Source organism: Pyrgilauda ruficollis, unplaced genomic scaffold (assembly GCF_017590135.1).
Source record: "Pyrgilauda ruficollis isolate IOZ18807 unplaced genomic scaffold, ASM1759013v1 scaffold69, whole genome shotgun sequence".
Lineage (NCBI taxonomy): Eukaryota > Metazoa > Chordata > Aves > Passeriformes > Passeridae > Pyrgilauda > Pyrgilauda ruficollis.
Window position 1 is genome coordinate 2,831,997 of NW_024528710.1, and position 12,579 is coordinate 2,844,575.

The following is a 12,579-nucleotide window of genomic DNA, read 5'->3' on the forward strand; positions in this document are numbered from 1 at the left end:
AGTCAACTGGGGGAGGGGGGGAAAGAACAGCAAACTGTAAATCAATACTAGGGAAATAGTTAAGAGGAGATGATAAAAAGATAAAAAGTCTTGATATCAAAGTTACTGTAATAAGTGAAATCAAATCCTGGAGGACCCAAAGCAATATTGCACACAGACAGCAGTGCTTTACTGGTTCTCGTTGCCTTCAATAAAAATAAAACTAAAACAACAATAACAACAAAAAACCCCAAACAAACCAAAAAAAAACCACAACAACAACAACAAAAACCCCTAAGATTTAAAAAAAAAATTAAAATTTAAAAGTCTACACAAGGTCTTTTGCAATAAGACACTACTGGACATGAGCACAGGCAGCACAACAGGCAGCTTACCAATGGTGGGCATCTGCCATGCAACAGAGCAGAGCTTAAACACAACCAACTCTCTGTCTGTCTAGAAACACCTGGAAGTCACAAAGCAAAATAACCTTTTCCTCTCTCTGTTCCCTCCTGCAGAAAGACACATGCCACTGGGATCTGTAATAACCATCACTGATAGCTGAGGGGATTTGGAGAAAAGAGACAATGAGGAGTAAGGAACAGGGGGGTGAGTGTGAAATATCAGTAGTTTAGATGCAACCATGTAAAAGTCAGAAGGCTGCAAATTCCCTTGGAATTGAAGCATCTACAGCAACACAGTGTTGGAAGCAGCAGGCACCAAAGTCAGTCTGTAAAACAGCAACGAGCAACACATCCCAAAGGAAAGCTTGCCTGGTGGAACATTAAACATGAAGCAGTAGCAATCCCACTGATCTTCACATTTTCAACTTGCCAAACACACTCTCTTACTTAGCAGGGCTTGAACTGCAAAACTATTTAACCTATTTCTGGATTCTCTGACAAAAATAATTTCCAGGTCAGATGGAAAACAAGGTAATTGCAAGACACTCCTAAGACATCAGCACGTACATAAGACCCAGCAAGAGCTGAAACCTTTAAAAGCAGAAGTGAGCAGAAGCTTGTGCAGCCCCTGCATTTTGCAGCTGCTGTTTAAGCACGCACTTGCTGCGTGTGCACGCTCTCACAGAACTAGCCAGTGTGCCCCACAAAGCAGCACCACTGCAAACCTCACCATGCTGCACTGTAGCTGCAATTTTCTTTTGCTTCTCCACAAAGTTTAATCTTCTGCCCATATCATACACACCCTACCTTGATGGATTACACTCTTATACATCATAATGACAAAAACTGCTTTTATTGTGATTTTCCTGAACTGTTTATGGAGGAATGTCTATGCAGTCAGCCATTCCATGAGGAAAGTTTGTGGTTTTCCTGTCTTCAGTGGTAGGTGGCAATGTTCTGCACAGAAATTGCCTTAAATAAGTTTGAGAGCCTGGTGTAAGACAAAATGACTAAAAAACAAGTTTTTCCTTCAAAATGCAACCTATTGAAGGAATTTAAAACAAACCCTACAGCTTCACAAAAACCCCACAGACTGTATAAAAAAAACTCTAACCAGGGAGGGAAGGAGGACTAAAGGACTTTAGTTTTTAAGTGCAAAGGCAACAGAAGCAAGCACACCATCCTGCCAAAATGATTTTATTAACTACACTGTGCCTTCTATCAAACTACAGATTCAAAGCCACAAATTAACCAACATCACACTCTGCAGAATGAACAACTACATTCCAATCCAGATGAAACTAATTAAGTGCAGTGTACAAAACAGAGGCACACACTGATCAATTAAAAGCACACAAAAACATGGATACATTTCAGAAAAAAAGATCTGTTTAAAAATATAAAGCACAGCCTGGGACTGCATCAAAGCCTCTTGATGTTTTTTACAGCTCCAAACACATGGAGATTCCTGTACCACAGGCATACTGCAGTGTCACCCTTAAAACCCTTTAAAACACTTAAATCCTTACTTTGATCTCTTCTGCTTCTCTGGAATCCAAGCTGGGAATCCTTGTTGAGCCCCATGCCCCACACTTTGGTGATGTCTCTGGTATTCGAAGCCAGCAGTGTGAATCCATAACCACAGGCAGCAGAGGATATCTTTGAAGGCAGACAAAACCCACACCATTCAGTTAGAAACTGGCTTAGAAAAGCAGATTTCACTCCAGGCTACTTGTTCATCAGCATTCATTCTTCATTAAGCTACATTCACATGCAGCCCAAATTCATGGCATCTATGGTCTTCCAAAAATTATCAATCTTTTGTGATAAGCACAATGGTGAAAACTCAGGTCCAACCATTCTGCCTTAAAGGTTTTGGTTTTGTCTGCATACATCTTTATTTCTGCATTACCTTGGCCCCATCAACACCACAGAAAGACCTATTTGCTGACCTGCATCAGCAGATTAAAATAAATTTTAAAAATTAAAAAAAGAAAAATACAGAGATATTAAGAGAATAACATGTTTTACTCCTTTTGACAAAAAAAGCCCAGCATAAGAGCCACATGAGGAGCAACTGTGGTCACTTGGTGCTCACCCGGGAGAAATGGAGACTGAGGTCAGATCCCACTGGGGTCTGCAGCTCGTCCCGAGGGACCAGCGACAGGACCCGAGGGCAGCCGTGCCAAGGGAGGTTTAGACTGGATTTCAGGAAAAGGTTCCACCCGCAGAGGGTGTCGGGCACTGAACAGGCTCCCCAGGGAACGGCCCCGGCCCCAAGGAGGGTTCGGACACCTCTCAGGGCAGGGCGGGACTGCTGGGCTGTCCTGCGCAGGGCCAGGAGCTGACTCCGCGATCCTTCTGAGCCCTTCCCAACGCCAAGGTATTCCATGAACGCTCTGACCTCCTCTGCACTCGAGAGCAGAGCGCGAGTGAAACACGCAGGCAGAAGAATAACGTGATTTTCAACACAAGCTTCCCGTCTGTCAGGTGGGAGCAGCCACGGAGCTGAAGAGGCCCGTTTTACCGGAAAAATGCTTCTATTTCACCCTGGCTCTCTAATGCCTCTGACAAAATTACTAATACATATTTACTAAACTATACGCTGCTGCAGTTAAAACAGTCACCATCCCAAGCAATACCACTACACCGACAGAAAACACAGAATCACGGCAAAGCCTTTAAGCCCGATCCAGTAAGGCCGCTCTCGGCTGTGCTAAGCCCTGACCAGGCTGCGGAGGCCGGGGCAGACACGTCGGCCCCGCCGGACCGGCCCGGGCCCACCTTCTCCTCCGTCTCCAAGCGGTACGGCGTGGTTTGGATGCGCCGCGGCTTCTTCCAGCCCGCGTCCGGCTTCACGAAGCTGGGGATGCCCAGGGCGCCCGAGTAGCTGAAGCCCCACACGAACACGCGGTCCTTGCGCCTGGCCGCCTTCCCCACGTACTGGAACACCGGGGCAGCCTCCTCGGCCTCCCGCAGCTGGCGGGTGCTCGGCGGCCGTGCCGGCACGCACAAGCCCCTGCAGAGCAGGCGCCGCGCCAGCCCCGCCATCGCTGCCCTCAGGCCGCCGCCATCTCGGCTCGCTCACTCGCGGGCCCCCGCAGCGTCAGCTCCCCTGCGCGCATGCGCGCGGCAGCTGCGCGCTTCTCTTAAAGGGGCCACACCGCGCTCTGAGGGGAGCGTCCGCACCTGCCCAGACCCTGAGCTGCGGCTGAGCTTACAGCCAGGCCTGAGCCTAGCCCGGCCCACACTCACACCTAAACCTACACCCCGACCTAGGCCTAAATCTAAACACACCCGCAGACCCCAGTGTGGACTTAGACCCAGCCCCAGAGAATCAAAACTAAAACACCCAGGCACAAACCTACACATCGACCCGGCGCCATCCCAAAGCCAAACCGAGATCCCGCCCAAAGGCGGCCCCGTCCGGCACAGCGGTGGCCGGGCTGGCTGGGGCGGTAAGCAAGTGCAGCCGTCCCACCACGCTCCGTGTGAGAAGCAGCCCTGTCTCAACACTGAGCCCTCGCTGTCCTCTCGAGGGAGCCAAGCAGCCACCTCCCAGGAAGAAGCTGCTGTCCTTTTATCCCCCCAACTAAATTTCCTCACTGCCAGCATTTCTTGGAAGAGCCCCTTGCCCAATATCCACCGGGAGGAGCACCTTTCCTCCCGCCATGCCCACACTGCTCCTCAGGGTCTATCAAGTATCTCTCCTTTATTGATGAAAACCACAAAAATAGTTCAAAATACAAAGAGGTAATAGAAGGGCATGTAGAGATGAGGACTTGGTGCTTATAAGGAGCTGGTAGAGCAGGGCTGGTCCCTCCTCCAAGTGCTCTCAGGACACCGTGGGCGGGCTGAGGTGGAGGATGAGGAGGGACTGGGCTGATATGGCCGCAGCCTCCCTGGCCTGTGGTGGCTGCCAGAACCACCTGGATCCCTGGTCCGGCTCCGAGCCCTAGCTGCACAGGCGCTGGAGGAGATGAAGCTTTGGGTAGCTGGTGTGGGGACTCACAGGATCCTCACAGGATCTTCCTCCATGTGCTCTCAGTGCAGCGGTTCAGGATGAGGTCCTTGCTGGGACGGGGAGGAACAGCAGGTTGAGCCTTGGGCTTGTTGTCCCCTGGCTCATCTTTCTCAACTGCAAGTAAAAAAGATGTACAGATGGGTCAGATCTCTGCACCACACACCACCCTCATGAACATTCAGCAGCTTCCTACATCATGGCCACCAAAGCTCCTGCCTCTCCTCCTGTCCCTGCTGCATGTATGGGTCTTCCTTAGGTCGTGGTGTCAGGATGCACCCAGCAGTGCCCTGCTGGGAGCTGTGCTCAGGGAAAGCCTGTCTCTAGGTCTGCATGAGGTCTGCCCATCTTTAGCTCTGGGAAGGTCATGGATACTGCACAGGGACTAGCAGATCTAAAGGGTATGCCTCGATGACTACCTCCCTCCTTCTTCATGAAGAGACACTTTTTACAAGGGCCTGAACTGGTAGGATGAGGGGGAGTGGCTTCACACTGTCAGAGGCCAGGGTTAGATTAAATATTAGGAAAAAATTATTTTCTGTGAAGGTAGTGGGGCACAGGTTACCCAAAGAAACTGTGGCTGCCCTGTGCCTGGAAGTGTTCAAGGCTAGATTGGATGAGGCTTGGAGCAACCTGATCAAGTGGAAGCTTTGAATGAATTGGTCTTTAAGGTCCCTTCCTACCAAAACCAAATTCTATAATTCTATGATTCTTCATGTAACACTTCCTGCTGGGGGCTCTGCTGACAGCAACATACATGGCAATTGCAGTGGTAATGGCAGCACGGGGCAGGTTAGGAACAAAGGAAAGCACAGGTTTCAAATGTGGGCTGACCTCTTCCAGGACCATATTCTGCTGTGTCTGACCTATAGCCAGGGGTAAGAAAACTCATTGAAAGAAACACCTCCCTGCACAGACTTTCCCCATGGGAAAAGGGCAGGTGGGCATGGTGTCACCTCAGTGTGCCATCCTGCTCCAGCTGCCAGCAGTGGTGGGGGGCATGGGTCATGCTTGCAGGATTCCAGTTCCATTGAGACTTACTGATGACATTGGCCTTGTTCTGGGAATTTCCCCGTATTTTCCGCTGGCTCTGGATGTACTTCTTGCTGTTCCTCCTGTAGGTCTCCTGGCTGATTTGCTTCCGGCCCTGCTTGTGGATGCTCTTCACATTTCGGATGGTGGATCTGGAAGGAGTGAGAAACAAAACTTTCAGTTTTAATGCTGGCAGCTCTCACAGCACACCCCTCCTTTCCCCACACTTCCTCCTCTGCTTCACCCAAACCCCAGTTTCTGCTTTTGGTTTTTGCCTGGTGGATGCCAGCCGTTGAGGGCAGCCATCAGGGAGACACAATCTACAATGTGTTCAGAGGCAGCTGGATGGTGCTCTGCAAGCAAACACTGAAGGGTGAGCCCTGAGCACAAGTCTGGAAAGTAATGATAGGGATTGGTGAGGAAGATTGGGCATAAGACTGGAAGGATGAGATGGGCATGAGGTTTAGCCAAGAAAGCCCATAGAGAAGTGATGTATAGCTCTTTGATGAATGAACATACAGCACCTATCCTGGCCACAAAATTGAGGTCCCTGCTGTGGGGCTTGGCATGGCTCCCTGAAGCTCAAGGGTCAGGTACAGGGCAGTGGAGTATGGAGCATGTGTCAGTGTGCACCCAGATGGGCGGTGTTCAACCCACAGGACAGAAACTACTGAGAGAAGTGAAAGGCTGAGCAGCCTGGGGCTGCTGCAGGGGAAACCCCAGCACTGGGGACTCTCCCTGGGCAGGCAGACAGAGGCCCCTGCTTTGTCTTCAGTGCCATGGCAGGACTGAAGTGGTTCCTGATGTCCATCCCATGGCATTGTCCTCCTGCTCTTCTCAAAGAAATGTGCTTCTCTGCCTTCAGCCCCTTCCCGGTCTGAGCACATACCCCAAGTCATAGCAAAGCTCTTGCCCATAACAGGTCACCACATTGACAACAGGGCTTGGCCTGGCTGCCAGTGCCACAGAGGCAGCAGTCACAATGGCAGGGGGACAAGCCACTGTCCTCGGAACAGGCCACCTCATCTTCCCCAAGGCTACCAGCAAACATCTCTGTGTTCAAATAGGTGGATCTGGACCATTTTACACTGTCTCAAACTCAACCCATGCTCCAGCAAAACTGGATTTGGAGAGATTTTATAGCAGGCCTGATGTGTCATCTTGCAGAAAAAAGAGACAGCAGCAAATTCTGTCCTTTTTAGGCATTGTCTTTGCACTGGAATTCATGAGTTGTTATTGCTTTTTATCTTTTTAATCAAAATACAATCCCTTGCATTAGCTCAAATCCTCCCATTAGATTAGGCCACTTGGCAGCTCCATTTAGTCAAATCTCTCCTTGCCTCTGAAAGATTCAGTGCACACATGCAGGAAGCAAGAAAATGGCCAATTTGAAAATTAAACAAGATTAGCCCAGAAAAGAAACTTTGCAGAAAGACAAGGAGAAATACACCTGATGGGTGGACCTGTTGGAGCAAGGATCTTGGAGCCGTGCACCAACAATGCTGGGGTGCCTGTGGTAGCTGGGGAGCACAGAGCTGGTGGGAGTACAGCCCTGCTCTGTCTGTGTCTGCTTATATTTCTCCAGGCAGTTCCTCACAGACAGGGCAAGCAGGTGAACCACAACACCCTGCCTGGTTTAATTTCATCTCCCTCAAGGAAGGGGGAGATGTTCTTCTGCCCTCTGCACAGAGCTTCTCCTACCTCCGTGGAGGAGCACCCCGGTTCCTCAGCACACTCTTCACAGAGGTGTTCACCTCCCCGGCTTTCTGCAGGTACATGGAGGGGTAATAACCTGTGGCTTCATCCTTCCTGCAGTGCAACACAAAGGAACATCACTTGCAGTCATGGCTCTGCAACCACCTCCTCGGTCCAGGAGAGAGATTTGATCATTCTTGTGTGTGGTCACGTAGTCCCAGAATGAATTGGGACCTCATTCCAACACCCTGCCACAGGCAGGGACACCTTCCCCTAGAATAGGGGAAGTACTTTTCCAAGCCCCGTCCAACCTGGCCTTGAACTCTTCCAACTCACACCTTCCATGACTCATGGTTCAGGCCTGTCCCTTACTGGTGCCATGTTACCTCGAATATTCTTTGCAGCTGGGATGAAAGTTGAGGTTTTGCAAAGCAAAATGTGCCAGAACAATTAGAGACAAAATAACAGATGCATGGCTTTTTTTCCATCTGCCTCCTTCTTGGATATTTCTGAAGCCCTCAGGAGAGGAATTTCCAGCTGAAATGTTTAAAATTTGGAAAAGAACAGACTCTGAGGAGCAGCCCTGCAAAAGGAAGTGCTGGGCAGTGGCACCAAAGACACCATGGCTTTCAGAGCCCTGATGTGGAGCACCATGGATGTCCCTTCCCTTTGCCTGAGTGTTGCTCGCCTGACCTGTTCATGGCATCTCACCTGATCACCCACCAGCCATCAAGGAGCTTGTGGATGACTTCAATGGTATCACCCTCCTTGAGGGTCAGCTCATCCTCTTCCACAGCAGTGTAGCTTTTCTGGACCACGTACGCTTCACCTACACATGAAATGGGGATGGTGGATCATGTGCTGACACCTCCGGGATGGGGGCTGAACCTCCCCAGCCACTGAGAAGAGGAGGCACCAGAGCATTAGGAGGCACCCTACATTTTAGGCAAGACTCAGGGTGCTTCAGGTTTGAATTCAGACTTCCCCCAGTCTTGTCATTACCCATGGCTCATCCCAGCCCCTTCACCATCTCTCCAGAAGAAAGCTTTTGCATGCAGAGGAAGCACTCCTATCTCTGCTCGAAAGTGTGTTCAGAATTCAGGTGGTAAAATAAGGAAGTGTTGTGCTAATAGAGCCTTTTCCAGTGTTGTGAAACCCTCAAAGCTGAAGCCTGTTGAGCAATTGGCACAAGTCTGCAGGATCCTTCCTCTGTTCCACATGATAAAGCCCTGCTGTCATGGCAGGGCAGTGCAGGGGACAGGGAGCAGGGCCAGGCCCTCATAAGGACAGCACAGAGGTGAAGCACTGTGAATGCCCATGCCTGATTTGGATGCTGCACCATGCTGTTCTGCTAACCCAGCACCTCAGCCTTCACCCAGCCAGCTCAGCATGGCCACTGGGTAAAGATCAGCCAAAACACAAATCTAATGCTGAGTTGCAGATCATGGGAAGCTCCCAAGGTTGACACTGAGACACCAAGCCATGAGATTTATCCCTCCTGGCAGTTCCTACAGCAGCATCTCCCTGCCCAGTGATCCTGCTCAGTCTGAATTGCCCAGCTTTGCAGCTGTCACAGTGGAGAGCTGCAGCAGGCTGTGCTCTGACACACGCACACACCCTGGTCACCCCAGTATTTTACCTGCATAGTTCGGTTCCTGCTCTTCAGACTCATCGGGACCATCCAGTGGCTCCAGATAGGCAGCAGGTACCCAGCCTCGTTTATTCTTCAATTGACAAAACCACCAGCCTGCAAAGAAAGCAACCATGGGCAGGAGCAGAGAGTGTAGTGGGGACTGGCACCAGGTCTGTCCTGGCCAGGGCAGGTGTAGGCATCTCCTTGTCCTGGACCAAAGGGACAGTGCTGGGGCCAGTCTCTGTTGACATGGTGCAACCAGAGAACTTGACCGATTCATTGTGCTCCTGCTGGGCAGAAAGACAGGCTGAGGCATGGCCAGGATATTGCCCAGTTTTCTAGAACTGCCCCTCATCCTCAGCCTTCACTGCCATAACTAGCTCACATGCTGTGTTTGGACTCATTCCTGCTGAAATTGTGGAAGGGAGTGCGCTGGCCCTCAGGGGTTCTCAGGGGGATGGACACATACCATTCTCACTCTTCTCCACGACATCCACCATGTCCCCAGCCTTGAGAGCCATCTCAGACGTGGAGCTCTTCTCATAGTCAGCGATGGCTCGGTACGTTTGCAGGACAATGGGGCCCGTGATGTCTGCATGAGAGAAGTGATAGATGTTCCCTCTTCCAGCCCCCAACCCAGAAACATCCTACTCCAGGCAGGCCAAAAGCAGCCCCAGGACAGCTCAAAGTGCCCTCCCAGTCTCTTTCAACCCCAAACCAACTGGATTTCAGGACAATGACTCATTCCTCCTCTAAGGATTTGGCTTCCCACAGCTGCAGCTCTGGCATAGCAACCATGTTCTTAGTGAGGGCATATGCCAAGGAATGACATCCTCTCTCCCCAGCAGGCTTTGCTGCTGCTGAGGCAGCCACTTGCAGCCCTCTGAGACCTCTTACCAGTGAGGCTTTTCTTGGAATCCTTTGTCAGGAGGAAGACCTCAGGCTTCTTGATCCTAGACAGGTCAGAGCAAAGGCAGCTCAATGCCAACCAGCCCTATCCATCAGCACCCTCCCTGCAGGCTACTGCCAGCATCCAAGGCCAGGAACGCAGGATTTCCCTCAAAATAGCAGGCAGCTGGACTCACTGGCTGTCTGTGACAGGGTTCATGTCATCATGACGGACTTTGAAGAAGTTGACCACATGCAGGCACCGGGAGATCTTGTGGGGCAGGTTCACCAGTGTGTAGCAGTACTCAGCCAGTGTGCCCTGCCTGTTCTCAGTTGAGCGCTGCCCATCAAACCACTTTGGGGCTGGGGGAGAGGAAAAAGGGCTCAGAAAAAGCAGACAGAATGCCTTATTTTTTAATAGTTTCCCAAGCACACTGCTCTGAATCATTAATTTTGCCTGGCAAAGTGGGTCTGGCCCCAAGGTGCTGCATGGCTGCATTGTGCCAATAAGGTGAAGCTTTGTAGGACCACAGCTCATGCAAGCCCAGCAATGATCCTGTTTGACCCTATTTCATTTTTAGGTTAAGTTCTACATGTGTGCTCAGACTAAGCCCAACTGCTGGGCCACAAATACAGCAGATGCACCAGGGCACCAAGAGGGGCTCAGGGGACCAGCCTGCAGTCAGAGGAGATATGTTTATCCTCCCACCCCCCTGATTATGGTGCTCTTGACTCCAGAGCTCTAAAATACTGCTGGCAATCCCAACCCTGAGCAGTGTTGAACCGGATGGGAGGTGCTTTGTGTGGTCAGTGGCACCCCATGTCCCCCCAGCAGTCTGACACCTGTCTGGTCCTCAGTGCTCTCAGTTCCCCAAATGGAATAAGGATGCTTTTACCAGCCCCAGCACGGTGGGGGGCAGCGTGATGAAAGAGGCCCAGCATGGTGGTTGGTGTTAGTCCAGCTGCAGTGGAGCCCCCCCAGACTGGCACCCACACTGCATGGTGCAGGCTTACTCCTCCTCCAGAGATGCTGACCACAACTGCAGCTCTTTTTCAGACTCCCTTCTGCTTCCTTTAAAGCAGGAAATTAAATAAAATGGGGAAGTTTTCTAACATGCTTTCTAATATCTCCTTGCTCGGAGACAGTGTCAGCTGTTCGGATCAGGAGTTCATTCTCTGTCATTGAAGACATATTGCATTGCTTCCTCCTACAAAGTATCTGTGTTGCCGTAAGGGCATTAAGCGAACACCAGTGATGGTGTCACCAACACAGGGCTCAGCTCAGCTCCACTCAGTTCAGCCTCCCCAAAGCCAGACACTTTGTACCAGCCAGGGGTCATAGGAGTCACAGCTGATTCTTCTGGATGTGCCTCTGGGATGCCTTCACAGAGCAAGGACGGGGTCTGCAGGGCTGCTGAGTGTTGGGAAGAACCACTGCCACTGCTCAGATTTTACTGGGGTTTTGATTTCAAGCCTGGTGTACAGGAAATACTGCACCACCCCCCTGACAGGGAGGCAGCCAGCACAGCTCAACCCACCAGGGAATTTCCCAGCTAGCTGCAATTTCTCTTTACCCCCCAGCCATGGGGCTTGCCCCTCACCTGGCAAGTGTGGGATGATCCGGTTCTCTATGTTGATGTCCCCGGATTCAATGGGGAACATCTCCTTCAGCGCTTTCTGCAGAGCAGAGCCAGGCACAACAGTGAGCATGGCACCAGGGGAGCACGCTGTGACACCCACTCCTCTGCCCCCAGCTTGACTCCTTTCCTGGTGCTCGCCCTGCTGCCACCAGCATGTCTTGGCTGGATCCCACACCTCGGCACTGTGTGCCCAGGGACACAGAGCCATTGGCTCCCACCTTCAAGGGGCAAAAGAGATTGAAGAACTGGACCCAGGAGCCTCTTTTGAACTAGGTTTGCTTTGAGGCAATTTCAGATGGCATTCGCCCTCCCTTTTCCCCACCCCAAGGCTATGTGTCCTGGGAGGACTCACGTGGAACTCATATATCTCAGTAAAGCGGCGGTAGACGACCTTTTCGGAGAGGTCATTCCACTTCACCAGGAACATGTAGACCTGAGGAGCAAAGCAGAGGCTGCAGTTTTGCAGGCAAGTGGGACACCACTCCCCACTGTGCCCAGGGAGCCCTGTGGATGGTCCAGCTTCAGATAAAATTGAATGTTTTCCTTCCACCACCCCAATGCAAGTAGTTCTCCCTGCCAGCAAATAAACTGGGCACTAGGGGAGTTGGAATGGTCGGAGAGGGGACAGAACCACGCAGGTGGGGGGAAACAAAGAGGAAAAAGCCCTTTCCAAGACTGCAAAGTAGCCAATGGCTTGCAAAGGAAGTGCCTGAAGTCTTGTGTGTTCACGACAGTTTAGTCTCTGGCTGCCTGCAGCTGATGTTAACAGCCATGACCCCCTTAAAAGGAAGCGTTTAGGCTCTCAGTCACATTTACCTCAGGACATTTGTTGGCCACGGTTTTTACCCTGGCCAGTCCTCAGTCCTCACATGCCAGAAAGCTGCTGAGTACTCACATAGTGCTGGCTGGGGAAAAACCTTTTCTCGTAGCCCAGCAGTTCGATGTGCCGGATGAAGGCGTCCCCCATTCTGCTCCTGCCCGCGGTGCTCTACTCCGGACCCTGCTCCTGCCTGTCCGGGCTGTCCCCTCCCCTCTGCCCTCGCTCAGCTCCGCTTGGTCTTAAAGCCCCGGGGAAGCGGAACTGCCGCTGCAATCGCACCCGCAATTGTTCACTCGCTGTGGTTTGTACCGAGCCGGCGCTTCCCAGCCCAGCCCAGCCCCTCCAGTGGCTCCGGGCTGGGGAGGAGGTGAGCTGGGAGGCCTCGGGGATAACCTGGAGGGACCTCTGGAATCACAGGGCAGTGAAGGGTGAGGGCCAGGCTGGCTGGCCTGATATCCAAAGGACTC

At 51.5% G+C, this 12,579-nt stretch overlaps 2 protein-coding genes across 2 annotated transcripts in view; both read right to left on the reverse strand.

Annotated features, from left to right (window-relative positions):
• RCC1L (RCC1 like) overlaps positions 1 to 3,478 on the reverse strand; it is a 29,135-nt gene extending 25,657 nt beyond the window's left edge. Inside the window, exons 1-2 of the mRNA XM_041484925.1 lie at positions 3,168 to 3,478; positions 1,913 to 2,042 (exon numbers count right to left, since the gene is read on the reverse strand). Coding sequence (XP_041340859.1) covers positions 1,913 to 2,042; positions 3,168 to 3,434 — 397 coding nt within the window. The 5' untranslated portion in view covers positions 3,435 to 3,478. The remainder of the gene's footprint in view (positions 1 to 1,912; positions 2,043 to 3,167) is intronic.
• A 589-nt stretch (positions 3,479 to 4,067) lies between these two features.
• Positions 4,068 to 12,314, reverse strand: NCF1 (neutrophil cytosolic factor 1). The gene is made up of 11 exons (XM_041484904.1): positions 12,188 to 12,314; positions 11,645 to 11,725; positions 11,254 to 11,329; positions 9,850 to 10,015; positions 9,662 to 9,717; positions 9,234 to 9,356; positions 8,771 to 8,878; positions 7,843 to 7,960; positions 7,138 to 7,245; positions 5,446 to 5,588; positions 4,068 to 4,521 (listed from the first exon to the last, which is right to left on the reverse strand). Exons 1-11 carry the CDS (start codon positions 12,257 to 12,259, stop codon positions 4,403 to 4,405), a joined length of 1,170 nt encoding a protein of 389 aa, XP_041340838.1. The 5' UTR covers positions 12,260 to 12,314; the 3' UTR covers positions 4,068 to 4,402.
• Positions 12,315 to 12,579: the final 265 nt, after the last annotated feature.

Excerpts from the sequence above, each read along its gene's own strand:
- NCF1 (XM_041484904.1), bottom strand. The coding sequence starts at position 12,259 with ATGGGGGACGCCTTCATCCGGCACATCGAACTGCTGGGCTACGAGAAA. Across the intron at positions 5,589-7,137 it reads CGGGGTGCTCCTCCACGGAG|ATCCACCATCCGAAATGTGA; the intron begins GTAGGAGAAGCT and ends CACTCCTTCCAG. Across the intron at positions 4,522-5,445 it reads GAACAAGGCCAATGTCATCA|TTGAGAAAGATGAGCCAGGG; the intron begins GTAAGTCTCAAT and ends TTTTACTTGCAG.